This window comes from Carassius auratus, chromosome 15 (assembly GCF_003368295.1).
Source record: "Carassius auratus strain Wakin chromosome 15, ASM336829v1, whole genome shotgun sequence".
NCBI classification, from domain to species: domain Eukaryota; kingdom Metazoa; phylum Chordata; class Actinopteri; order Cypriniformes; family Cyprinidae; genus Carassius; species Carassius auratus.
Genome location: NC_039257.1, coordinates 10,126,631 through 10,154,541, shown reverse-complemented (window position 1 = coordinate 10,154,541; position 27,911 = coordinate 10,126,631). Strand labels below are relative to the sequence as shown.

At 36.7% G+C, this 27,911-nt stretch overlaps 3 protein-coding genes across 4 annotated transcripts; all 3 read left to right on the top strand.

Moving 5' to 3' along the window:
* The first annotated feature begins 145 nt into the window (after nt 1-145).
* Nucleotides 146-4,195, top strand: LOC113115033 (adapter molecule crk-like). The gene is made up of 3 exons (XM_026282246.1): nt 146-691; nt 1,164-1,741; nt 1,931-4,195. Exons 1-3 carry the CDS (start codon nt 472-474, stop codon nt 2,066-2,068), a joined length of 936 nt encoding a protein of 311 aa, XP_026138031.1. The 5' UTR covers nt 146-471; the 3' UTR covers nt 2,069-4,195.
* Nucleotides 4,196-5,116: 921 nt separating this feature from the next.
* On the top strand, nt 5,117-10,369 carry ywhae1 (tyrosine 3-monooxygenase/tryptophan 5-monooxygenase activation protein, epsilon polypeptide 1). Of its 2 annotated transcripts, XM_026282245.1 has the most exons (7): nt 5,117-5,332; nt 7,014-7,213; nt 7,303-7,409; nt 7,535-7,741; nt 7,962-8,098; nt 8,685-8,724; nt 9,305-10,369. In XM_026282245.1, the coding sequence occupies exons 1-6, from the start codon at nt 5,269-5,271 to the stop codon at nt 8,690-8,692; spliced, it is 723 nt and encodes a 240-aa protein (XP_026138030.1). In that variant the 5' UTR covers nt 5,117-5,268; the 3' UTR covers nt 8,693-8,724; nt 9,305-10,369. The 2 variants fall into 2 exon arrangements, with proteins under 2 accessions (XP_026138030.1, XP_026138029.1); XM_026282244.1 differs by lacking the exon at nt 8,685-8,724.
* Nucleotides 10,370-11,666: 1,297 nt separating this feature from the next.
* LOC113115031 (carboxypeptidase D-like) lies at nt 11,667-27,411 on the top strand. Its single transcript, XM_026282243.1, has 21 exons — nt 11,667-12,406; nt 13,370-13,617; nt 16,778-16,920; nt 17,032-17,201; nt 17,939-18,324; nt 18,404-18,595; nt 19,434-19,601; nt 19,680-19,789; nt 19,898-20,003; nt 20,185-20,327; nt 20,411-20,580; nt 21,493-21,795; nt 22,449-22,644; nt 23,170-23,305; nt 23,415-23,561; nt 23,658-23,753; nt 23,942-24,006; nt 24,896-25,027; nt 25,117-25,302; nt 25,893-25,995; nt 26,124-27,411. Exons 1-21 carry the CDS (start codon nt 11,790-11,792, stop codon nt 26,348-26,350), a joined length of 4,044 nt encoding a protein of 1,347 aa, XP_026138028.1. The 5' UTR covers nt 11,667-11,789; the 3' UTR covers nt 26,351-27,411.
* Nucleotides 27,412-27,911: the final 500 nt, after the last annotated feature.

The following is a 27,911-nucleotide window of genomic DNA, read 5'->3' as shown; positions in this document are numbered from 1 at the left end:
TAGTAAAAGTAAATAAAATAGTAAAGTCTTTAAATGACACCGCTATGGCCTCATTTTCAACATTGACCGCATCAATATGTCTACCTATAGGCGCCGTCTGAATTGACTGTGTTATTGCATCACTTCCGGGAAATAAGGTCAAAAATTGTTTCCCTTGTCCGCCATTTGAAATATTTGAACTTCCTTGTGACAACTTCCAATGTACGTTTTGGTTTACACTGAACAATTATCAGAGGAGCTGGGCGAATAGTCGTAGTTTTAGCGTCCAATGCACGTTGGGATTCCGGCGTCGGCTGTTTTCCTATCCGATTGGAACAAAAAAGCGTTGAAAAGTGTGCGAATGCTGCGCGTATTTGAAACGTGTTCAACAACGGAACTCGGTAAAGTTTTTGCATGAGTTGAACGCTGCTCGCGGATAAGGAGAGGCGAAGGGAAGGCCTGTGAAGCCTGGGCTTTTTTCTTGCGCTAGTCATGGCCGGAAATTTTGATTCGGAGGACCGAGGGAGCTGGTATTGGGGGAGATTAAGCCGGCAAGAGGCGGTTTCGCTGCTCCAAGGGCAGAGGCATGGAGTGTTCCTTGTGCGGGACTCGATCACTATTCCCGGGGACTACGTGCTGTCTGTGTCGGAGAACTCCAAAGTCTCTCATTACATAATAAACAGCATCAGCAGCAATCGCCAGTCCGGGCCAGGTAAGCACTGCATATAAATATACTGCCAACAACGGGACGAATAAATACTGCTTTAGCAAAACGCTTAGCAACTCGACGAGAAACTTCTATACTAACGTTACGAATAGTTCTGCACATATTCTGATTTTTTGTTTTTGTTTGCGTCAGTTTAGTATTACGTAGTAATTAGATATTAGCTGTAAGATGTGTACACATACAGAGAAATGATATTGTTCTTTATAAACCGTGTTTTTGATTCAGTCCCTCAGATAAATAAGATATTTTAACATGTAATGGGAACCATATGTATTTTATGACAAAAAAAACACACTGTTTTGTTTATAGACAAATAATTTAACTATTATGTGTGGTATTTTAAAATATAGTGATGTTTACACGACATGCCTACCATTTAGTGAAGACTTCATATATTCAAGTTAAGTAAATCTTGATAGTCCATCCATCCTATGTGTTTGTCGCTGTCATCCTGCAGGACTCGCTCCTCCTCGGTTCCGTATTGGAGATCAGGAATTCGATGCCTTACCTGCGCTCTTGGAGTTCTATAAGATCCACTACCTGGATACCACCACTCTCATTGAGCCCATCAGCAAAGCCAAGCACTCGTCCTTCATCAGCGTCAATGCAGGAACAGGAGGAGCTCCTCAGAGGCTGGAAGAGGAGTTCGTCCGAGCTCTCTTTGACTTCCCCGGCAATGACGACGAGGACCTTCCATTTCGAAAGGGAGATATTCTGAGAGTTCTGGAGAAGCCGGAGGAGCAGTGGTGGAACGCACAGAATTCAGAAGGCCGTGTCGGCATGATTCCAGTGCCCTATGTGGAGAAGTACCGGCCGGCCTCACCAACATCAGGGGGCCCAGGAGGGTCTGATAGAGGATCGGGAGCTCATGGCAACTCTGACGGCCACGGTTCTCAGTCTCAACCTCTGCTTGGCGAGCCGGGTCAATATGCCCAGCCGACATCCTTACCCAATCTACAGAATGGTCCGGTTTATGCCAGGGCAATTCAGAAGAGAGTTCCCAATGCCTATGACAAGACTGCTCTTGCTTTGGAGGTAACAATTGTAGCTTTTTTATTGCACAGTATTTTATGTGCAACACGGATGACTGATTTTGTACATAAATATGTATTTTTATATATCATTTGGTGAAATAAAACCAGTGAAACTGTAATTCTCTGTTTAAGTATGCTGTTTTGTACATCACGTTAACAAAGGGGTTTCCTCCATTTCTGACACTTTTAGGTTGGCGACATGGTGAAGGTGACCAAGATCAATGTAAACGGTCAGTGGGAGGGTGAGTGCAAGGGAAAGCATGGCCATTTTCCCTTTACCCACGTCCGCTTGCTGGACCAGCACAATCCAGAGGACGAACTGAGCTGAGAGAGCAGACTGTCTTCCCTAGAAGCCCTTAGATGTACACTCACTTACACAGACAAACACACACACACACACTCTGGCTCCTCACACATCCTCACTACTGCTCTTAACCTGTCCGCCTCGTCATTACCTTGTGCCATTGTGTCTCATGCCAACCTTCTCCATACCTGCAACAATTCCCTTATTAGATTTTATGCAATAATTGAAGATATTTACCAAGTAAACACTATATTCCACACGCAACACTATACACTACAGAGAGAGGAGCATTAGAGTGGGGCTTCTTGTGAACTGAGAAAAGACGAAGAAGCCTGCTTGGACTTAAAACTTAATGAGCGGTTTGGTGTCTTAACAAGGAACTGTTCCTTTGCTTTGAATGCGCGGTAGCATACACTACTTAGTGTCCTAGAACACAGCAGGTTTCACACTACAAATCATCTACTACATGAAAATATTCAGAAATGCAGATCAAACATGCTTTGAATAGTTTTTAGTCTTTTTCATGGGCTTGTCAGTCATTACTGGCTCAGCGCCGGTCAATTGTGTCATGAAGCGGTTCTTACCGGGGCGGTACATTATATAAAAGATGGAGTAGCCGAACCCTCACCGCATTTTAGTTTTATTTATGCACATTTCTAATGTATACAAGATGGGCAATGTATCATTATTCACTACCGCTAACATTGTTTTACTACATTTTCATTATATATTATCAGGAAATGCTACTTGCTCCTTTCACCATTATTGCTGTATTTGGAAGTATTACACTAAATGCGGATTTGTTGAATGTGTAACCCTAATTTTTAATGCTAGACTCAATATGTCAACATATGATAGACTTAAATAATTTTTTTGTTGTTGTTGTTTTTAAACAAAAATCCAACATTGTGACTTTTCCACTTAAAATAACCAATGTGTTTTGCCAAAACTTCCTTTGCCAAGATAGAAAATACAATAAGCGGTTGTTGTATTGACTTACTACTACAACTCTGCAAAACTACTTTAATATTAGATAAAGATATTTCAGAAATAACCCAGCTGTCTTTAAAATAACATGGTAGGATCATTATGAAGTGTCACACTAATGTGCAAAGCCTAACCTGATGCCTCAAATGTGTTTTGCTCGATTGATTTTGCACATACGAGTAGCCTTTATCTATGATTGGTTTATCTGGCTATTGACATTTGTATTAGTTTCTATCTCAATGCAGAAATATAGTGCATTTTGTCCTTTAATGCCCAAGTAAGACGTTGCTTTCCTAATTGCCTGCCTTAATTGCAGATTGTTGTCAATGACCAAATCAGCAATGTCTTTAGCCTAATTAGTTAATCGCAACATGGGGGGAAAGTGGAGTATATTTAATTCAACCTTGCAAAAATGTTTCTTTTAACCAACTTCCATTAATAATGACTGGATTCGGTAAATAGAAATCGAATGTCTTTGGACAAATATATCAATTATAACACTAATAGACAGGCTACCAGAACACTATCAAATGTTAAGGTTTTTACCCTTTACCTTTATTTGTTGTTACTTTTAAAAAGAAAAAGTTGATTAACTTTGTTTGGTAACACTGACAATCACCTGGAGACTCTTCTGTTTTGTCACATCTAAATGTTAGAAAGCTATGTCGTGTATGTGTGTAGGTTAGCTGTATGTTGTCATGATGTGACAGCAAGCCGGCCATGTTATGTAATTGTCACTTAAGTCGTAATTATGAAGGACTTTGATGTTCATGATCTGTCTTATTAACTGTCTGCGCTCAGTCAGAAATGACCTTGATGAAATTAGATCACTAAAATCAGTCACAAAGCAAAGCTGGAGTCTTGTCTGAGCTCTCACCCCTGTCCTGTGAGAATGATTTCACCTCAAAACACCACTTTCTATGTCTGAGTTGAGAGTAATCGCCAAGTCGTGTCTGTACATTTTAATTGTACCCAAAGTATTATGTTTAGAACCTAAATATCAAGTCATTTTGTGAAATTAATCTTGTGTTATCCTTTATGTGCATCCAAGTCTGTCAGAACAGTGTTTTAAGTCACACAAAAAGTCCTACGTTTTTGTTACGGTTTTATTCCTGTACATGAAATAAAGTTGACCCCTATAGTAATGCTACTCAAAACCTTTTACTTTGCCTCTGTCAGTATTTTCATGCCTTTGTATTACTTTATTAAGAGCATCACTGTGATGGAAAATGTTTAATTTTTCTGTTATAGTATAATTGTTCCTTTATAAAATATCCAGAGTTATTCATTTTAATAAGAAAATCTGGTTGCAATTTTATTATCAAAATGTGATCTATATCATTACTATTTCACAATTACTTTAGTGTTCGTTATTTACACTGAAAAACAGCACACCATTTAATTTGTTTGGTGTTTTTGTTTTAAAAAGTTTAGACCCAACTCAAATACCATTTAAAATAATACCTTGAATGTTTTTAGTTTATATTTTTATTTTTAATAGGAATTCGATTGAAGCACTCAAGAGTTATCATTTACTATGTTTTTCGAAAACTTTATGACTGACTGACTTCTGTGGAACTTTTGTTGAAGAATGCTGGTACTTACTGTTGCTATGTATTCGGTGAACAACATTCTTCCAAATATTTTCCATCGACTTTCTTGTATGGACAAGAAACAAGGACGTTTCTCAGAATATCTTCTTGTATGCTGAGAAATGATGAGTAGACTAAATGACGGAATTTACAAATTATAGTAGCTTCAGTTTAACGTTTTACCAAAGTCAAAATAATTGTGTTCTAATGTCACCTTCATTCAAAAGTTATTGCATTTGAGTCTAGGCTTTATTTTTTAAACATATTTCTCACAGAATAGAACGGCATGAGGGTGAGTAAATGATGACAGAATGTTCTTTTTGAATGGACTATCCCTTTAAATTCAAATGTTTCAAGTGGTTTTTACCAGATTATCGCTGCCAGTCATAACCAATCTTTAGGTTACACAAAAGGCACATAACATTCATTCTCTGTTCAAATAAAGAGGGTTAAAATCCAGCATTCGTGTGGGAGAGAGGGAGTGTGTGGAGATGCTCTGTGTGAAAGTTCCCGGATGAAGGTGTAACGCCATCTTTACTCCACCATTCAAGCCGCAGCTGTTGCTCTCGTAGGGGCCTGCCGGTGAACTCGCACTCCTCCTTCGCTCCCAATCTCACAAAACACGCTCGCCGCGCGCTGTCCAACATGGGTGACCGGGAGGATTTGGTGTACCAAGCCAAACTCGCCGAGCAGGCGGAGAGATACGATGGTAAGAAACACTCAGAGGTAACGGGAACGTTATTTTTTTACAAAGCGAGAGCTCATGCAGGCTAACTGACGCTCGGGTTAACGTTAGCTGGATTAATTCGCAGTTAAACCAAGCGAACACCTTGTGAATACCAATCCGATTTCCGTCTACTCTTAAAAGTTTTTTTGAACAGTCCGTTAATTCTGTCGATGTGATATTGGGGTAACTACAGAATGCCATATGAAGATGGAGACGTTTATTGAGGAGACAAAATGGCGGAGAGTTAGTGGGTGAGGCAAGCTGTTGCTAGCCATGGCGGAGGGGGTGGCTGCGGTCTCCAAACCTCATGTAGGCGAAGAACGGCTCAAATATTAGTTAACACATGTCTTAATCGACCCAGTTAATCACAATAAAGAGTTCTTCCTGAACGAGGTCCTCCCTTTTCTCCGTTTACACCCGCAGAACGCTACGAGAGACCGTGGCAGTGTCTCAAAACCTTTTGAGCTGCCTACTTGGACAGCATTTTTGCGTCTTACAGGCGCGTTGAGTTGTGGTACCCAAAATAATGTCTAGCCAGGTAACGTTACCTCACTAGGTTTTGAGACTCAGCCGTTTTACAGTAACGCAAAGCAAGTAATGCTTTGTAAGCTGAGAAACTGTAACTTAGCTTTGCAGTAAGATTTCATTTCAGACTGAAGAGAAGTGGCTCGCTGGCTTGTGATTTTCAAGATTTTAATGATATCCTAAACCAGCAGCTATAAATGTGCCTTGTTGGTAACTTATCGTCTAGTTTAGTCACCCATTAACTTATGTTAGGTATCTAGGGTTTTCACTCAACACTTTAAAGTATGCTGCATGTAGTGTGCAAGAATGATGATTAACAGGATATGCACATTGTTTTGTGATTGTATACTGGCAACCCAGGGTGAATGCAAATAAATGTAAGGTTGTTAATATTTTGCCTCTCTTATTTGATTAAATAAAGAATACATGCCCCATGGAGTGCGGCAGTGGCCACCTTTTCAGTGGTCTTTTATTTAAAAAAAAAATAGTATTGTTCTCATAGGAAACATGAATCAAACCAACCAGTTATGGGGTGAATCACAACAATAAAATTTAGGATTGAAACCGAAACGTATTTGAGAATGAGATGAACAGTATGAGACAAAATCGCTTTAATGAGGGAAAGAACTACAATCCCATGAAGCTTTGTGAGTGACTGAAGAATTGAAATAATGCAGACGTTGATTTATTTGTGCATATAAAAATTAAGTTTATTGCATAATATGCATATTATGCATGCAAATATTTAAGTAGTTTGCTGTATTTGCAGGTTTTTGTATGAGTGGGCGGGCACTTAAGGGTTATTCTGGTTTTTGCTTGTGATCGGAGATTTCTCTGCAGAATTATGGGTAATGTAGTTTTTAAACCAGAAACTCTGCTGATAAACACAATTATTTACAAAATATGTTTAAAATATATTTATGTGGCTTCTCTAAAAACACATGACATCAATTAATAGTTTATAAGTTAATGCTCAATTTACCTGTGAAGAAAACTAATGTGATTTTACTTCAGGATCCCAACTGTACTTTCTGACTGAGTTAAAATGGTGTATTTAAGCTACGGTTGCGACATGTATTCTGTTGTAATTAAATGCAGTCAGCAAAATATCCATCACGCTCCTTTGAAATGTTTCCAGAAATGGTCGACTCCATGAAGAAGGTGGCTGGGATGGATGTTGAGCTAACAGTTGAAGAGAGAAACCTGCTCTCGGTGGCCTACAAGAACGTTATTGGGGCAAGAAGAGCATCCTGGAGGATAATCAGTAGTATTGAGCAGAAAGAGGAGAATAAGGGTGGAGAGGACAAATTGAAAATGATTCGGGAATATAGACAAACAGTAAGACGTGTCCTAAATACAGTTCATTCTGATTCACATAACTAGAATGATTAGTTTTACGCTTTTAACTTTTGAATTTTCACCTCCAGGTTGAGAATGAATTGAAATCAATCTGCAATGACATCCTCGATGTGTTGGACAAGCACCTAATCCCAGCTGCAAATTCAGGAGAGTCCAAGGTCTTCTACTACAAAATGTATGAAAGCCATGAGGTTTTTTTTCTTCTAAGTGAATCGAAGGATGAATCGTATGTGACTTAATGAGGTCACTGCTTTATTTATACATGTTTCAAACAGACCTTTTCTCCCTTTGATGCATCAGGAAGGGTGATTACCACAGGTATCTCGCTGAGTTTGCCACAGGAAACGACAGGAAGGAGGCTGCAGAAAACAGTTTGGTTGCATACAAAGCTGCTAGTGATATTGCAATGACAGACCTTCAGCCTACACACCCCATTCGCTTGGGTCTGGCTCTTAACTTCTCCGTATTCTACTATGAAATCCTCAACTCTCCCGACCGTGCATGCAGGTTTGTTTTCTTGGTGTTTTGGGGGTTTTCAGATTTCTTAACATGAAGTACAACAGACAGTTACAGTTTTGTAAATGTCTGTTCATCATATTCTTACATTATCTGTTTATTATAATGAGTTTAATGATGATGCTTTTGGTTACATATCAGACCAAGATGGTGTTCATTGCAGTGTATTCCTGTTCACTTAGTAGTTTATGTACCTGGCTGTTGGTTTTAGGTTGGCAAAGGCGGCATTTGACGATGCTATTGCTGAACTGGACACATTGAGTGAAGAAAGCTACAAGGACTCGACACTCATCATGCAATTGTTACGTGATAACCTGACACTATGGACTTCAGATATGCAGGGAGACGGTAAGACGGATCATCGCAGTTTCAGATGCTAAGCCTGACAAACATGTCTTTTGAAAGCCATTGGTACATGAAGGTGACATCCTCAAAAGCTCCTCCACAAACCAAAGCTATTTTTAGAGCGATTGTTTCAGAGTGTCCCGATTTAGGACTTGTGAGACATAGTTTCCAACCATCTCTAATATCTGCCTTTAAAAGTGTTCGAATAGAGGGCTCTGGCTACATTGGCAGTGGAATGGTGCAAGCAAACATGCCTACTTTTCAGATTCATCCCACAGAAATTAAATCATTTTCTCAATATAATATAATGGTTTTAATGTAAATGGTTTCATTTTCACACTCTATTCTAGCATACAATTTTTTTTAGAGCTAATATAGTGTATTTAGTATGTCAATCCCAAAGTTTCATTCTTACCCCAAAAGACTGTGTTTTTAATAGCTGTATTGATTTCAAAAGTATATACTGGCCTAGTGCACATCACACAGCAGTTTAATCTTTCTCTGCTACATTTCAAGTCATTTTGTAATGTGTCCAGATTCATGCCGTCCAACTTAACCCATCTTGCCTTTTTTCATCCCCACTATTTAGATTCCTAAAGGAAAATGTTAATTGCCCACAAACTTTATTTGTAAGTGCGGCCACTTTTTCCAGCTCTTGCCCTTTTGTCCACAAATTGCATCATCACTCACCCGTTTGTGTTTCAATCTTTGTAGCCACCAGAGTGCTATATGTGCAGCATGTCTGAAACAAACCGTTTCTGCATGATCACTGCCAGATCCTCAATGTCCAATTAGAATGGCTGTGTTGTACAAGTACATTAGAATTTGGAAAATTCAGCTATGTTTTACTAAGAAATGTACAGTAAAGGTGTCTAAGCGTATTATCCTGTGATTTGTGAATTGAATTACGTGTGAAAGTTAAATGACCCCATGAGATAACACTGCATTCAAATTAGACTTAAGCTAGATTTTTATTTATTTGAGCTTGAAAATGGCATATTCTATTAATATAACATGATTAATTAGGTTTTTCTCACAGCATGTATTATACAGCATTTTATAGCTTTTTATTTGGCAAACTCGTAATGCACAGATCTTGCAAGGGTTGCAGACTTGATGTGCTACAGTGTACAACCGTAACGTGGATTGCGTTAAGGGACATAACTGTGTTAGGATGCAATAACAGTGGCTTTGTTTCTCTGTGCACAGGTGAGGAACAGAATAAAGAGGCGCTGCAAGATGTGGAGGATGAAAACCAATGAGACAACACAGCCAATATGAGACTCCACCCCCTCTCCCTCCCCCTCCCCTCCCCCAGACCCCACTCACAAAGGGAGCCACCATGCCCAACCTTATGAGTGGCACTCAACAGCTTGATGCCTCCCAGTTTTCTCTCCCTTTGTTTGATTTTTAATATTATTCTGTTTTATTAGCCCTTAAATTGAAATAAAATATACCACTCATGAAACCAACTTCAATTATGATTTTTGAATGGTCAGAACTTAAATACTTCGAGTATTTTTTTTTCTTGTCCTGGTACAACATTTGTCTTTTTTTTATGTTCATTTGCTTTATTTCTCAACATTTTTATCAGTTGCTGGATATATTTTGAGTTTTTCTTAATGTAATTACAGAAATTAACTTTTATTACTGTTACTGATGTCTACTATTAGTTGTTTGAGCTGTAATATTTCTGTGTTAGTGCAATTATAAAATGCAGTTAAAGAAAACAATTAAACCTTTAAAAGGGCAAGTCTAAACAAAGTGCTCTTTTTGTTAATTTAGTTTTTCAGAGAAAGTCGAAGCAAATTTCTTGATATCCATGTGGAGCAAAATGCTTAACATCACCAAGTAGTAGTTATGTAGTAACATTTGCCAGTGGTCTGGACTGTAATTTGTGCTAAAATACTGTATTGCTCACATAGGCTGATGATGATGATAGTGGGTGGATGGATGGCTGCAGCTCTATAAATCTGAAGGAGCCTTGTTGCTTTTAGAACTAAGACAAATGCAGGTCTCCATTTGGCTGTCTCAAAAAGAAAAAAAAAGCACTAATAAAGTTGTTTTAAGCCTGCATGAGTTACATGAAATAGTCTATTTTTCTTCTCCCCTCTGAATCTACAATGCATATCATTTCTTCTGTACTTTAACTTGAAACTAGTTTGTACTACTGGATATCTGACTGGAACCACAGACGTAGAATCTGTATTACAACGAAACAGCATGGAATTAACAATTAACTTAAAACTGCCTCAAGTAAAATATTTAACCACCTCTTCTGCACTCAAAATGTTTTCCTTTCTCCTTTATCTCTTTTCTCTTTTATGTGCTTTTCCTTCATAAAAACAAAATGGTTGCTAGTGAAGCATTTACCTTGCAAAGTTAGAGAAATAATGTTTTATGAAGTAGGAAGAAATCAATAAAATTTGCTCTTGGCAAGTAGGACTTGGACCGTCGGCTGTTGCATCGCAGATGATAGGTTTTAGTATTTGCAAGGACTTGTCAGTTGAAGATTAGAATATATTTATAGAATGATGTATATTCATTTCTGTAACTAACGTTCAACGAAGTATTTAGTGCACTAAGAAAAATGTTAAACTCATCTCAGTGTAGGTTAATTGGGAATTTGTCCAGGTCCCTTTGGTGGAACAGGGCCCTCTGTAGACGTGATTAGGGGTACTTAAGATTATTTTAAATAAGACATTTATTATTTTAATTCATCCCTTCAACAGTGTTTTTGAAGAACCACTGTTCCTAAGGTCCTGGGAAACCTCGCTATATCAGGATAAAGGGATATTAAACGTGTGATTTCTAGATCTGGGAAAGTCATGAAATAAAAAAAAAAAAGTTAAAACTACATGCGCAATTTTATAATGAATATAATTTTTTTCTAGGTAGCCAGACTGTAAAATATTTCAATGGGTTTTTAAACAAACAAACTCAGTCTTTATGCAGTAAACCAACCAGGAATGACTGGAAATGTCATGTCGAATGGTTAAAAATACTGAATTAATTGATTATAAGGAGTGGGATGTCTGGAGAATATCTACATTTATTGGCATTTGAATTCTAACTATTTTAGTAACTTGTTTGAATATATGGACCATCCTAGTGCTAAGAAACAAAACTTTTGTCATTACAGAAGACGAACCAGAAGAAATCTATTACCCAACACTGGTCACCCATTTGCCAATCTATTTCATTCTACTTCTGCTACAATGATGACAAAGCTGCCCTATTTCAAACTTGTTATTGTTAATTAAATGTAGATGTCTAAGGTGGCCCACGCAAAAAATCTTTTATTCAGTTGTTGCCCTCAATTTACAGCCATAACGCTGCAATTACATCAAGCTGGTAATTAGTTTCACTTGATCATCAATAAAACCAAATACCATTTTCCATTAACAATGCCATTACACAGCAACTCGTTTGTAGTGGTTAAAATACAGACACCATTTTCCTCTTATCTACTGCAGACTGACAGAAATGTGTAGTCATGGCTTTTATTTTGAAACAATTCCGCCTGTCATAGAAACTCAACCCTTTTTTTTTTTTTTTTTTTTTTTTTTTTTTTGTTAAAGCGTTAGCAGGAAGTTCCTACCAAAAATACCCCGACGTCAGGCTAAAGAAAGGACCTGACTCCAGGCGGACCAATTTTAGGATTTCATGTGTACGTCAAGGTGCCTTCGGAAACATGTCGGGACAGAGGAGAAGCACTCTGTGTTCATCGCATAAACTCTCGCTCTTGGTTTTATCTCTGCTTGTTGTTTTTATCAGCTCAGTTCCTCTTGACGAGCTGGAGCCTGAGACTTACAGCAAATACTACAATTATGACCAACTCACTGACCTTCTCAAAAGTCTCGCCCAGAAGCACGCAAACATCGCGAATCTGACCAGCATCGGCAGATCCGTCGAAAACAGGGAGCTTTGGGTGATGAGAGTCACCAGGGAGCCCGCTGCTGATGGACCGGGGAAACCCAAATTCAAGTACGTGGGCAACATGCACGGAGACGAGACCGTGTCCCGGCAGGTTCTGATCTACCTGCTGGAGTATCTGCTGGAGAAGTACGGAGAGGACCCGAGGGTCACAGAGCTGCTCGACAGCACTGATATTTATATCATGCCCAGCATGAACCCCGATGGCTTTGAGAAGTCTAAGGAGGGGGATTGTTTGGGTACGGATGAGGGTCGGAATAATGCTAACAACGTCGACCTCAATAGAAGTTTCCCGGACCAATATGAAGAGATAGACGTGAATGCAGAAGAAATGCCTGAAGTCACCGCTGTCATGAGGTGGATCCTGGAGAACAAGTAAGAGCATTCACAAACCGAGCCTAACCTTCTGACAGACCTTCCAGAAAATCCAGCTATCCATCTGAATAATTAAAATGACAAAACTGTGCAATGACTGATACATTACTAAAACATTTGTTCATTAAAAAATATTAAAAATCCATCTATTCATTGTTAGTTTATATTTACAAATACAACTGGTGATTTGAAACAAATCAATGTAGTAATAAATGCTTTAGAAGTATTTTTTTAATTGTTCGTTAATGTTAACTAATGTTAACAAATGAAACTATATTGTAAAGTGTTACTGTAATAATAACTATCATAACCTTTTTGTGATTATTAGGTTACACTATTTTAAGGTGTCCTTGTTACAGTGTAATTAAACATTTAGAGTAATATTTATTAACTAAATGTACTTACTAAATGGTCAGGATTAGGGTTTGTTTTAGGGTTACTGGCATGTAATTATCCATAATTTATTTTTTATTGTTATTATTATAGGAAATACATTTACCATGTAACAAGGATACCCTTAAAATGAAGTCTTATCATTATTATTATCATTATTATTACAATATTAGAATGAGAAGAATGTATGTTCATGAAGAATTTCCAGTTGGTTGTCATTACTGGATTAAGATTTCATTGAGATTACACAAAATACAAGCAAACGAACAAATAAATAATCTATATAATAATATAATGTATAATATAATAAAAATATATAATCTATAATATTTAACATAATCTAGCGCTACAATATTTCATTTATCTAAATAATAATAATGATTTTAATAAAAAAAAAATCTAAATGCAAAAAAAAAGAAAAGAAAAATTCAGCTCTTCCATAATTTTAACCTGTTCTTTCGTCTTATTATTACCTCTGTACGTGCAACGTCTAATGAAATCTTAATCAAACCTATGTAAAGTAGATGGGTTAGTTATAACATTTGTGTTTTTTCTGGTTCTCTGTTCCAGATTCGTGCTCTCGGGGAATCTGCATGGTGGGACCGTGGTGGCCAGTTATCCTTTTGATGACTCTGCGTTCCATGATAACGACGGCACCTATAGCAGATCGCCCGATGATGCTCTCTTCAGATACTTGGCCCGGGTTTACGCAGCGAATAACCCTGTTATGAAAACTGGGCAGCCAAAGTGTGAGGATAGCATAAATGAGACCTTCGAGGACGGCATCACAAATGGAGCAAAGTGGTATGATGTGGCAGGTTCGTTGGCAACATTTTATCCCTTAACCGTGCTTTAAATCTCCCCCTTTTCCTCCATTCTTTTGTTTATCTGAATTTCACCCATTGAGTTCCTAGCAATTATGCAAAGTATCATAAGGGCTTCAAACTCTTTGTATCTATAGAGATGAAGATGTGCTTGTTGTATGAGCTTCTTAAGTTATTAACTTCACTTCAGTGGTCTTGAAAAATTGCTGGTTTAAATGATTTCTTTTCTTTTCCTATTCCTTGGAAAGCACAAGCAGGATTTTTTTTTTCCTCAATGAGCACGATCAGTTCAGTGGAACCGTTTTTTTTTGGCTCCTCCCACATCCTTCTTTACTCAGGACATTCCTACACAGATTTCCTATTAGGAGGGATGGTCATGAGTTGCATTAATGTACAGCAAATATTGATATTATTAGTAGCCACATTATACATTAAGAAAATGTAAACCTGGAGAATGCTGGAAATGAGATTGCTTTGTTTTTTTTTGTTGTGAATTTTCATTATATTCTCAAACAGTACTAGTTTGAAAGGCAATATTCTTTCAAGTAATCCAACCCCTGGACTGTAAGCCTACTGTTCTGCTGTTCTCTGATTACTTTCCTTAGCAGTTTGTAACCTCAGTCTCTGAAGTCCGTATTCTCATCTCAACCATCACCGTCAAACAGCAGAAATCTGATCCACAGTGTGCCTTGAAGCTTGCAGGTCAGATTCATGATGTACCTTATGACTTGCTCAACCAGTCTCACGGTGAATAAATCCCACCACTTGCATTTGGGTATGATTTTCTCAGCTTTTCTGAAGCTGTGGCATATTGTTTGTTTCTGTTCACAAAACGAGAACCTCCTGTGTGAGCAACTGATCTCTCCTGAATGTTGAGCCCTGATGCACCAGTGGTGGCGGTGCCCTTTAAAACTGCCAGAAATTATGACTTTATGGATTGACAAGCCCGAAATTAAATATTCCATTCAGCGCAAAATTCCCATGCAAATATCACCTGATCTTTACTTGTTTGTTTTATGATGCGTGATGACCTTATAACATGTAACCGTGATCTTTGACACGGAGATCATAAGATCAGTGTTATTTTAGTATTGATTATTTGTAATTATAGTATTTATTCATATATAAATATTTACATTTTTAGTATTTTTATTTGTCTTTTGTAATTTTTCTTATTCATAATTTTTTTTTCAGTTTTAGTGAAAACGTATTTTATATCAGTTCATTGGCAAGACTTTTTTTATTTAGCATATTTCAAATGTAATATAATATTTTGTTTACATTTATATATATATATATATATATATATATATATATATATATATATATATATATATATATATATATATATATATATAATATTAATAATTAATAATTAATAGTTTCAGTTTAAATGAACAATGACAAAACTGCATAAGTTATGTGAGCATATAGATCAAGCTTCTTCCTTCTAAAGTTTCCTTCTTTTTGTATTATTTTCAGGCCTCAAAGCCTGTTCAGTGACCTGAATTCTATCTCTGAGGCTGTATCCAACACAGTTTGAAATCTACAGACCACCAGCTGCATGTTTAAAGTTAATATTCAATCATTTTATGACAGTTCCTTGTCTGTCTAGGGAGTCATTTTTATGTTCCCTGGGTTAAACCTTCAGGCATATGGCCCTGGCAACATTGATTTGCTCTCTACAGTCTGTTTTGGCTGGTCAGTAGCCCAGACTGAAGGATAGTTCTGTCAGTTTATTACAACACTGCACACATTTCAATAAGAAAGTTTAACATCTTAAGATCTTTTACATAACCACATACAAAGATCATGTGCTAAAACAGGATGTTTCTTCTGGGAATGATCACATATGTTTGCTTTCTGTGTAACTGTTGAGAAAGTCTGAATAACTGTTATTAAGGATGTGCTGACAAACAGAGGAAGTGGCCTTCTGACTTCTTCTTTAAACACATGCTAGACTACTAGCATACAGTGTCACATATTATGGCTAGACAGGAAACATGGGACAGAGACATCTGTCCTAATAAGATTTCAATTAAAACAGTCAATCGTCTTAAAGATCTTTTTGCTCTAGACTGCATGGAGTAGCAGGACCAACTAATCTTAGAATTCAAGTTATCATACTGAAAGATTAGCTTTGAAAGCTTTTTTGGACATTTTGGTCTGTCATCTAAATTTGCATGACTGGAAATAGCTGCCCAAGGCGTTTCCATGATTGCCAAGTGGACCGAATTTTTTATTTAAAATTACATTTCTTGAAGACAGCCTTTTGACTTTGTTACTTTACTTTACTTTACTTTCAAGTGTTTAAGAACAAACACAGATCTGTGCATTGCATCTTGAGCTGGCATAAGTTGGTCTGGCGTTCAGCCAATTTGATTCAATTTTGATAATTTGGTATATGAATCTGTTTAACTTATCATTTATCTGCATTAAATGGTTATAAGGTTACATTAAAACCTAATGTACACCATCATTCAATAGTTTGTGGTCCAAGATTTTTTTTTTAAAGAAATTAATACTTTTATTTAGCAAGGATGCATTACAATGATCAAAAGTGACAGTAAAACATTTGAGTCGTTACAAAATACTGTATTTTTATATATTTTAAACTTTATTTTTGATCAAATAAATGCAGCCTTAGTAAGAGTAAGAGTATAATATATATTTAAAAAAATCTTACCAGCCTCAGCCTTTTGAATAGGAAATAACATGGTAGCATTAGCCTGACTGGTTTCTTTTGTAGCTAAAGTCTATATTGAGAAAGCCATTTGTTTCTGTAAGTGTTTAGGCACACACAGGCTTGGCATCTGAGAAAGCGTCATTAGACAGATATGATCAATGCGTGTCCTAACCCATATCTGTCAGCTCTTTGTATTCTGAAATCAATCTTAAAATGGGTTAAGAGTTACTTTTTTAAAAGATCTAAAAGTGGGTTAGCTTGCATGAACAGTTTCCTGCCCTCACATTTATAACATTGTCGTAACATAAGCAACTGGTCAAACATTCTTGGACTCGCACCTTTTGAAAGACTCTTTGTATTAAGATGTTCCTCGTGTTTACAGGCGCTTACAGTTTAAGCCGTGACAACCCCACTATGTCAATTCATCCCATGCCTTTGGTACACACTTTGTCCTTACTTTCCATGCAGGGGGTATGCAGGATTTTAATTACCTGAAGGGGGGCTGTTTGGAAATCACTATGGAGCTCAGCTGCTGCAAGTACCCACCCTCAAGTCAACTCAAAACAGAATGGGACAACAATCGGGAGGCCCTGCTGGCCTACATGGAGAAGGTAGTAGAAATCGATGTGCAAGCAATGACATGCTTGACATGAGTTTTTAATGAGCCCTTGAAGAATGTCAGACTTGTCAGAGTTCCACCTTGCTGTTGTGTTTGTGTTCAGATTCATATCGGTGTGCGTGGCTTTGTCAGAGCAGCCAAGAATGATGCCCCTCTCGCAGATGCTGTGATAATGGTTGCAGGCATTAATCACAACGTGAGCACTTCACGCTTTGGTGACTACTATCGCCTGCTGCTTCCCGGCACCTACAGCTTCACCGTTTTAGCCCCAGGGTACGTATGTTTTAGGGTAGTTGAATTCATTAGCAAATGACTCTTATGAACCATTTTTTTAGTGAATCAAAAACATATGCCATGGCCAACGTAGTCAGATTCAAAAAGAAATTACCCTAATAATTCCTTCTTTTTTTTTTTTTTTTTTAGTGAATCAAAAATATTTAGCGAAACCAGAAAGACGAGGTCTTTTATGTGTAAGCGAAGACATTATAATTGTAATCTACCCAAAAGAGTTTAATCAAGTGCTGGTGAATCGGAATCAAATGAGAAAATCCGTATCAGTACTCCGTCTATACCAGCGGTTCTCAATTCCAGGCCTTGTGCCCCACTGCTTTGCACATTTTGGACGTTTCTCTAATTGCTTCAGATGTTTGTTCTATTCGAACATAAGTGCCCTGCGAAGTGAACATCACAGGATATTCCGCCATGATTCCAGTTCGAAGCGAACGTATATGTTCCATTCAAAGTGCTTTGAAGTGTGCGAGACGTGAATTTAAATTGTATTGATTTACAGCGGTATATGATGTCACACTTGTCCGTTTGTGCAGACGGACGTTGTGCAACGCAAATCCGTGAATTAATTTTTCCGAAGCGAAGTAAACTTCAACAGATTTCCCAAGCTCAGAGAGTAGGGAGCAGTAAACACTGTGTAGAGACCATGTCAATAGGAACACAGTTCATGTACGGAGCTCACTTCTAACGAGCTGTTCATGTTGATCTTTTCATTCATGCAGCTACATTCCCATGTCCGTGTCTGGAGTGGAGGTGACTGAGGGAAAAGCAGTTGTTCTGAACATCACCCTTGAAGCTGAGAATGATGAGAATCCAGCAACCCCCTCAATCCCAGAGTCCCCCACTGAAACCTCAGTGAACAGCGCCAGCACAGACAGCAGCAGCAGCACCAGTGTCAACGCAGCAGCAGATGAAGAGAAGGACTCCAGGGTTACAGTCCAGCCTCAGGACTTCCGCCATCACCACTACAACGACATGGAGCTGTTCCTGCAGAAGTTCAGCTCTGAGTACAGCTCCATCACGCGGCTGTATTCCATCGGGAAGTCTGTGGCGGAACGTTCCCTTTGGGTCATGGAGATCTCCAACAATCCTGGTGTCCACGAATTTGGTACTTCCCCACCCTGTGTAAAGATCCTACATTTTTCAAGCAGTTGTTAAAGTGAACTAATTCGGACGTTCCTCACCAGGTGAACCGGAGTTTAAGTATATTGGTAACATGCACGGCAACGAGGTGGTTGGTCGGGAGCTGCTCCTCAACCTTATCGAGTACCTTTGTCGCAACTATGGCACTGACCCTGAGATCACCCAGCTCATCAACTCCACACGGATCCACATCATGCCTTCAATGAACCCAGATGGATATGAAGTGTCCCAGGAGGGTATGGCCTCGCCAGCTCTGAAAAACAGCTCATTATACACATTTTGTGTATTATGAAATGTTCTGTAATATGGTATTACTTGCTGTTAAATGCATCTCTCTTCGTTCAACATTCCATTTTGTTCATTTAAAATATTATATGTAATATTGCTACCATAATAATAATAATAATAATAATACATGTATTTATTATTTATAATAATACATGTATAATTATAGCATGGGAGCAGCATGTTCTATTAATAATATATTATTATTATTATTATTATTATTAAAATAAGTATTCTCGGTAATCGTATTATTATTATAATATTATAATAAAAACAATATTATTAATAATAATAATATTACATTATTTTTCTGTAAGTGTTGGAGCAATGTTAAAACTACAAGAACATAAATCCATCATCTGTTATCATTATTATTGTTAATAATAATACGAAAAAGAATACTATATTGTATGAATGTCAGTATTAATATAACAGTACATTTTACATTTAGTATCAATATTGATTTAAATAGATTAATAATAATAAATAATACTATATTTAATGATTTTCAGTATTAATATAACTACATTTTAAATTTAATATCAATATTGATTTTAATACATTATTATTATTATTCTTGTTTATTTTTCTGTATATGTGGAACCAACATTATAACTAAAAATACATTGATGCTGCTGCTATAATATTTTTTATCTATTAGTAGTATTATCATCAATAACAATACTAATACATTATTATTATTATTATTATTATTTTCCGCCTGTCTGTGTGGGAACAACATTATAACTTTGGGAATCTAATGTAAGGAAAACACTGTTTTTTCTGCAGGAGATATCCATGGAGTCCAGGGACGTAACAACACTAACAACTATGACCTGAACCGAAACTTTCCTGACCGGTTCAACTTTGTCACAGATCCCAGACAGCCAGAGACCCTTGCTGTTATGAACTGGGCCAAAAGCTACCCGTTTGTGTTGTCTGCCAACCTTCATGGAGGTACATCCTAATCTATATAAGTTCTGTTTGTTTGGGAGGATGCTAAACACAGACAGATAACCTCTCGATCTCTTTCAGGCGCTTTGGTGGTGAATTATCCATTTGACGACAGTCCGGACAATGTTAGCAGATACAGCAAGTCCTCAGATGATGATGTATTCAGGATGGTGGCTCTTGCTTACTCACGGGTGCATATCTGGCTTTCTGTTTTCTGTAGTAACAAATGATGTTAGTATATTTAATAATTAAAAGCTAAACCGATAGCCAGTAAAACATTCTCTGTTTTTCTTTTTCAGGAAAACTCTCAAATGTATGATGGTCACTCCTGTAAGGGAATGGATTCGTACCAAGAATATTTTAAAGATGGCATCACCAATGGAGCTGAATGGTACAATGTCCACGGTGAGCACCAAGTTTGTGAAAAAAATTACGAATAACTAAAAAAGGAAACTTGGATTCAACAGATGCATGCAGACTACATACTTTAATTTTGTTAATATTGTCATCACAAAATTATATCCTGACAAAAAAGGTGTATAAAATGTAAAAGTAAATATAAGTGCATTATGTGCTTTTTCCTCAGGAGGGATGCAGGACTGGAACTACATCAACACTAACTGCTTTGAGGTGACCATTGAACTGGGATGTAGCAAATACCCACCAGCAGCAGATCTACCCAAGTACTGGGAACAAAACTGCAGATCACTTCTACAGCTCATCCATCAGGTAAGAATGGCTGGCTGTTTCCTTTGCATTTTTCACCTCTGTCCTGCTACTCACTGTATACAAAATGGTTTTTGGGCATTCAGGTACACCGGGGAGTAAAAGGAGTGGTAATCGACAGCAAGGATGGATCTGGCATCCCCAATGCTACAGTCACTGTGGACACGATTAATCACCCCGTCACAACCAGTGTTGCAGGGGACTACTGGCGCTTACTCGTCCCAGGAAAATACCAGCTGACGGCTTCTGCCCAAGGGTATTTTTGTGAATTTTTCAGTGGCACCAAACTAATTTTAAAAAATAAGAATTTTTCCAAACATACGGAAGCTCACAGAGGCCATTAAATGAGTTGTGGTGAACTTTTTTTTTTTAGGGATATGTTGATATAAAGATAATTTAAATAAACAAACATTGTATTATCTTTTTATTTTGGTATTTTATTTTACAATTTATAATATAAATATGTATACCTTTTATACATAACTCTCTATGTGTGTGTGTGTGTGTGTGTGTGTGTGTGTGTGTGTGTGTGTGTGTGTGTGTGTGTGTGTGTGTGTGTGTGTGTGTATATATATATATATATATATATATATATATATATATATATATATATTCTTAATTGTATTTATTTTACTATTTTTATTAATTAATTTACTTTATTTTTACAACCCTATAGAGTAATTCAGGGCCGTGGTTTTAATATTTTTTATTATGTGATTTTTTTAATTTATTTATTTATTTTATTCTATATTCTTATATACATGTAATTTAAAGAATTAATCATTGTATTATCATATAAATGCTAAAATTTATTTTTATTATTAAATTTATACAAATATGTATTTGTTATATATGGACAATATATTTTATATATATTTATTGTATAATCAATTTATTGTATTTATTGTATCTATCTATCTATCTATCTATCTATCTATCTATATATATATTTATATATATATATATATATATATATATATATATATATATATATATTTTTTTTTTTTTTTTTTTTTTTTTTTTTTATTATTATTATTTAATTTTTTATTATTATTATTATTATTTTATTTTTTTACAACCCTAAAGAGAAATTTAGAACCTTGGACATTTATTTAGATTTTCCTTTGTGCATAAGAAGTTTCTCACACATTCTCGTCCATCTTTTCAGCTATTCCTCAGTTAGCACCTTTGTCAACGTGCCCAAGGAAGGAGTGGAGATTGTAAATTTCACATTGAACCGGATTCACAGCTACACCAATGGGCAGACGACACAAGGCACCACGCCAGTTCTGGATCCCAGTATGATTGAGTTCCAGAGCCTCATCAAGCAGCTGTCAGGAGAATCTGGTCTGGACAAGCTGATCAAGGACACTCCCACCCAGAGTAGTTTCCGCTATCGAGGCTACAGTGAGATTTCCGAGTTCCTGCGCGGCCTCACCCTGAACTTCCCAGAGATTACTTCACTCCAAAGGTATGGTACTCGCTCACACAAGTTAGATTCAGTGTATGCAAATTGATCAAGAGAGACTTTAAACACAGAAGTTCTCTGGAGAGATGTTATTCACACATGTGTGCCATGCCTTTCCCTCAGAGAACACTGTTAAATTAACAAAAGTATGAGCCAGTTTATCTGATGTCTGCAGACAAGCCTGAACCGAATCCTATGTGTCTCTGTGACCGTAAACCCCGGAGTGCAAAGGATCTTTCGGAATGACAGAGATTAATACCTCTGCATTAAGTTACTGTGTCAGCTGTATTATTTGTCTCGCTGTAGCTTAGTCCCACAAGTTATTTTGGGAAATTATAGCTTTTGCTGAATCAAGTTTAAGGTCACCACGTTTAAATTACCAGTGATGGAAATGCAGTACTATTCAGATTTAAAATTATGATTTTTTTCTTCTTCTTTTTTAAAGAAATTAATATGTTGATACGGCAAGAATGTATTAAATCAATCAAAAGTGAAGTAAAATTGTTACAATAAAATAAAAATAAAAGATTTCAAATAAACGGTGCACTTTTAAACTTTCATCAAAACTCCTGAAAACAAATTATCATGGTTCCCACAAAATATTAAGCAGCACAACTGTTGCAGTAACATGCTATTTATTGTTCTCCCTAATGAAGTCTTGGTCAGAGTGTGGAGATCAGAAATATCTGGGCTCTGGAGATCTCCAACAACCCTAAAGTCCAAGAACCGTCTGAGCCCAAGATCCGGTTTGTGGCAGGCATTCATGGTAACGCCCCTGTGGGTACAGAGCTGCTTCTGGAGTTTGCTGCCAGTCTCTGTATTAACTACGGAAAGAATCAAGCCATCACAAGGGTGAGCTGATTTTCTTGTGCAAAAGTATGATCAGGTCATGGTACACGTGTCTTTTTGCTGAGAAATCTTTGCTGATTTTTAGTAAACCCGCCAATAACTTGTATTGTCAGTAATATTTTGAAATAAACACTTATCAAGAAACTCAGGTTCACTTGATTATTGTGTTTAATTGGGAATATCAAATATGATCCATCAGACTTTTAAGGAGCATTATTGGTTCATCTCGCAATCATTGTATTGCATTGCATCATACATTTTGACCCCACAATTAAAAAACATTACAGAGCTTTGATTATGAAATTTTTAAATCATCTTGTTAGAAACATATTGTTGACAGATATAGAGACAGCTGTTATTTTAATGCATTTAAGTAGTCTGTTATAAATATCTCAGGCTACAAACAAGGCAAAATCACTTCTGGTGTATATCAACAGCATTGGTTTCCTTGATGACCACAGGAAATTACTTTAAATGCTCAAAATGCTCAAACATGTTTCTCACATGGTGTCTCTGCCCTGTCTTCAGCTCATCGATGAGACCAGAATTGTTATCCTGCCCAACATCAACCCAGATGGGCGAGAGCTAGCGAAAGAGAAAGACTGTACCTCCTCTGTTGGCAAGACCAATGTGCGCGGCAAAGACCTTGACAATGACTTCTTCGGTGGGATTGAGTTCAAATTTTAACTCCCATTTCAATGACACGTATGGCAGCATTCTACTGCTTAGTCTACACAGGATGGCTGACCATTTACAGTATGTGTCTCCTGTAGGTAATGCATCCCAGCATGCTGCAGAACCTCAGCCAGAGACACGTGCCGTTATGGATCTGATACAGGAAAGAGGCTTCACTCTCTCTGTGGCTCTGGATGGAGGCTCTGTTTTGGTCACCTACCCATATGACAAACCAGTGCAACCTGGTATGATCTGATTCATCCTCTGCTTTAGGCAATTCCACATTTATTGTATTTGTGTCTTGATTTGTTTTTGTTTTGTTCCTTGTTTCTCAATTTCAGTTGAAAATGCCGATACGCTGAAATATTTGGCTACTGTGTATGCCAATAACCATCCTAAAATGCATTCGGGGGATACTGGATGTCCAAACAGCCAGAGTATGCCGTTTTCTGTCATTCATACTTCACATTTTTAAAACCACAGTTAATCTTTTCAGTAACAGGAAAAGTCTCAGCATGTAACATTTTGAAATCAAACTGCCTCTGCTTTGTTAAATTTATTTGTAGAGGAACCATTTTTAGGTTGATGTTATAAATGATTTCTCTTTCTCACTGTCTCCCTCCAGCGGGCACCATCCCTAATGGTGTGCTTCGAGCAGCAGAATGGCACAGTCACATGGGCAGCATGAAGGTAGATTACATACTGTTAAGATTTTATTTTTAATGATTTAAAAGAAATCTCTTACATAAAGCCACATTTATTCAATAAAAATTACAGTAAAAACAGGAATCTTTTGAAATATTATTAAAATTGAGCTATTTTCTATTTTAATATATTTAAAATAAATGTTATTTCTGTGATGGTTGCATTTTCAGCAGCCATCGCTTCAGTCTTCAGTGTCACACGATCTTTCAGAAATCATTTTGATATGCTGATTTGGAGCTTAAGAATTTTTTTTTAATCATCAATGTTGGAAATGTTTGTGCCGCTTAATATTTTTTTCTGGTAAACAAGCAAATGTTTTAATAGAATTATTATTATTTATTTTTTTCAAAAGAACAGCATTTATTTGAAATAGAAACATTTGTAACATTATAAATGTATTTATTTTCTATTTTTATCAATTTAGTTTGTCCTTGCTAAAAAAAACGAAAAACTTATAAAATTCTTATAAAACATCTTTTATAGACCCCACACTTTTGAAGGGTAGTGTAGTTTTGTTCAGTTTTGAAAAATAATCTTGAAATCTTACTCTGGTTTCACTCTAATTTAGCCTCCATTCCCCCAAACTGACAGATGAATGTTTGCAAAAAATACCATAAAGATGAATTGGACACACAGCTTTGAATGTCAGAACATTAAATCTTATGGGAGGCGGTTTGCTAGTCTAATCTAATCAAATTTTAATTTTATTTATTTATTTATTGCATTTTGTTTTTTTGTTTTTTTTGCTCTCTGCAGTAAAATCAGAACAGATTTGAAGCCAATTTTAGGCCATGACAAACTAATTCACAATCATTTCTAAAATCTTAATTCCTTCTAATAATTTCTCTCTGATTGCTTCCTCTCCATGTTGTAGGACTTCAGTGTGGACTTTGGTCACTGTCCCGAGATCACGGTCTACACCAGCTGCTGCCTGTTCCCACAGGCTGAAATGCTGCCAACGCTATGGGCTGAGAACAGGAAGTCTCTTCTGAGCATGCTGGTTGAGGTCAGTACGTTGTCCTCTCTGTCTTTCTGTTTATCATACTTCACTGCATCTCAGCTCTTCCTTTGCTGAAGCTGGTTCCTCTTTGTTAGGTGCACAAAGGGATTCGTGGAGTGGTCAAGGACAAGAACGGTAAGCCCATCGTGGGTGCTGTAATAGTACTGAATGGTGGTGTTCGAGTCTTCACCAGTGAGGGAGGTTATTTTCATGCCCTTCTGGCCCCTGGTTTACACAACATTGAAGCGGTGGCTGACGGCTACCAGCAACAGTCCCAGAAGGTGAGTTTTGTTGTTGTTGTTTATTTATTTATTTGTTTTAGGTTTGGTTGGATTTTTTTTTTTTTTTTTTTGTGTTTGTTTGTTTTTGTTTTGTTTAGATTTATTTGAATACAGAATATTTTGTTAAATCAAACTATATGATAATATAGAATGCAGTATAATAAATGAATTTTTTACTGTGCCTTTAAGATGACATTGTCGGTTCACTTCGTTTTGTCGTGGCCACGACATAATCATTTGTGGGAACTTGATAACATGTCGTGGCCATGAGATCATTTTGTCAAGGTAACGACATCCTTATGTCATGGCCTCCAGATGTTATGTTGAGGGAACAACATATTTTTCTCGTGGCCATGACATATTATCACGTTCCCACGAGTTATTATTTCGTGGCCATGACAAAACTAAGTGAACCGACCATGCCATCTTAGGTGCACCGTCATTTTTTCTTATTTTCTATTTACAGTTTAAAACAGAATATTGAGTTGAGAAAGAAGATAATAAAATTTTCTTTTATATTATAAATGTTATTTTTATAAAAAAAAAAAATAAAAAAAAAAAAAATAAACTGTTCTTGTTGCTCTTTTTAGGTGTCTGTGTCACCGTTTGAAGCAGCAAGTTCGATTATCATTGAATTTGAAATGGAGAATGATATATTTGGCCTTCCAAGAGAATTAGTTGTGGCCAGCGCAGGTAGGCAGATAAAATCTCTAAAGTACTCCATATTGATTCTATTCGCAGTTCTGACCCACCATTCTGTTAAATGCTATATTAATATGCAAACATTAAATGGCTGATCTTTTTCATTATTCAATCCCTAGCTGCTGCAATGACAGCCTTGGTTGTGACCGCCTGCATCATATGGTGCGTCTGCTCAGCCAAGTCAAACAGACAAAAAGACGGATTCCATCGGCTACGACAGCACCAGGACGACTATGACGATGAGATCCGCTCAATGTCTATGGGCTCCAAAAAGTCTCTCCTGAGCCACGAATTTCAAGATGAGAGCGAAAGTGACGAGGATTCGCTTTACACCAACAAACTTTGAGGACCTTACTTCTCCCTCTCCTTCCCCTGAGTCTGTCCACACTGCCTGCAGGACAAGTAGAGGGCCCTCAACCGCAAGCAGCGGTATTTTCCAATCTATTAAAACCTGAGAATCACCGTTTGGATGTAAAATAAATGCTATTTATTTTACATCCATCCAGCAAAACATTGATTTTGCTCATCGGCTCTCAGGCTTCCCAAAAAAGACCAGAAATACTGTCAACTTCAGCTTCAATATCAATGTAGTTGACATGTTATTTATAATTCAGGAAACTAATTAAAAACATATAGTGTATATTTAGGCGTCATCGTCTGATCAATATATTTGTATGCTTTGTATCTTCTCTTCTAAAAAAAAACCTTTAAAACATTGGGGATCATTTGCAAACAAACATATAGTATATTAAAAATGTTCAAATGCATTAAAGTATGTTTCCTCCATGACAGGAGGAGGCTTTGATTGTGTGACACATTGAGCAATCTAAAACCAGCAGAACACTTGTAAGGTCTTACTGTGGGCAGGCAGCTTCACTCTGTCACTGTTATGTGTCAGCGAATCATTTTCTGTATCATTCTACCCTTTTACGTGTACCATTTGGATATAGAAGATGTAGACTGGTGGGTCATTGTTCATGCTTTTAAAAGAGCAAACTATTTCATATTTCACACCCTAATTCATATCATTGTGTGTCAGTCTGACCATTCATACAAGTCTAATGTTAGTAAGTGAAAAAATTCTGTTTCTATGAATTATTTAGTCATCGATCCTATTACCAACAAAATTTGAATCTAATTTGACTTGATATTGATTGTCATGCTTGATTGTAAATACCTGGGTGAGTTTGAACAAATATGTAACTTTTCTATGTATGTGCTGATGTTTCTTTCTTTTTCTTTTTTTTATACAACAATGATTGTAGATATCGAATTCTTGCCAACTATATGTAAATGACACAAGTGCAATTTCTCTCAAGAGTGAAAGAACTGCACAAATAAACCTGTTTGTGTATTAAAGGAATGGTGTGTGATGAGATTTAAATAAAAATTTAACTTTGTTCTGAACATTTGAAGAGTGTACTTTAATATGATCATGTTTTCAATGCAGTTGAACAGTATTTTTTATGGGAGTTAAACAGTTTCTAACTATCTATCTATCTATCTATCTATCTATCTATCTATCTATCTATATAATAGGAAAGTGGGAACTCAAAAAATCCATGGACTAAAGAATACAGATATAATACAACCAACAGATCCTTTAAAATCCTAATAATGTATATATGAAAATGTTGTTTGTATATGTACGCATTTAAAAAGTAGCTATATTTTGTATGCATTTCTTAATGAAAATGTAAATTGACACTAAGGCATGTGTGTGTGTGTGTGTGTTATATACTAGTTATATAATATACTATTATTATTATATATAAAAGAAACTAAATATGTTTAAAATTTATGTGCTTGTATATTTTAACTATGTTTTCTCTAAAGATAAAAACAGGAAAACCTGAAGGCCAAAGGAGAGTGCGTTTCTCCAGCAGAGCACCTGAGGGCGCTGTGAG

What these genes read in the sequence shown, in the direction of transcription:
- LOC113115031 (XM_026282243.1), top strand. Translation starts at nt 11,790, where the DNA reads ATGTCGGGACAGAGGAGAAGCACTCTGTGTTCATCGCATAAACTCTCG. An exon ending in TCCTGGTGTCCACGAATTTG is followed by an intron (nt 18,325 to 18,403) that starts GTACTTCCCCAC and finishes GTTCCTCACCAG; the next exon opens with GTGAACCGGAGTTTAAGTAT. An exon ending in ATATGAAGTGTCCCAGGAGG is followed by an intron (nt 18,596 to 19,433) that starts GTATGGCCTCGC and finishes TTTTTTCTGCAG; the next exon opens with GAGATATCCATGGAGTCCAG.
- ywhae1 (XM_026282244.1), top strand. Translation starts at nt 5,269, where the DNA reads ATGGGTGACCGGGAGGATTTGGTGTACCAAGCCAAACTCGCCGAGCAG. An exon ending in TCTCCCGACCGTGCATGCAG is followed by an intron (nt 7,742 to 7,961) that starts GTTTGTTTTCTT and finishes TGTTGGTTTTAG; the next exon opens with GTTGGCAAAGGCGGCATTTG. An exon ending in TTCAGATATGCAGGGAGACG is followed by an intron (nt 8,099 to 9,304) that starts GTAAGACGGATC and finishes CTCTGTGCACAG; the next exon opens with GTGAGGAACAGAATAAAGAG.
- LOC113115033 (XM_026282246.1), top strand. Translation starts at nt 472, where the DNA reads ATGGCCGGAAATTTTGATTCGGAGGACCGAGGGAGCTGGTATTGGGGG. An exon ending in CAATCGCCAGTCCGGGCCAG is followed by an intron (nt 692 to 1,163) that starts GTAAGCACTGCA and finishes GTCATCCTGCAG; the next exon opens with GACTCGCTCCTCCTCGGTTC. An exon ending in AGACTGCTCTTGCTTTGGAG is followed by an intron (nt 1,742 to 1,930) that starts GTAACAATTGTA and finishes TGACACTTTTAG; the next exon opens with GTTGGCGACATGGTGAAGGT.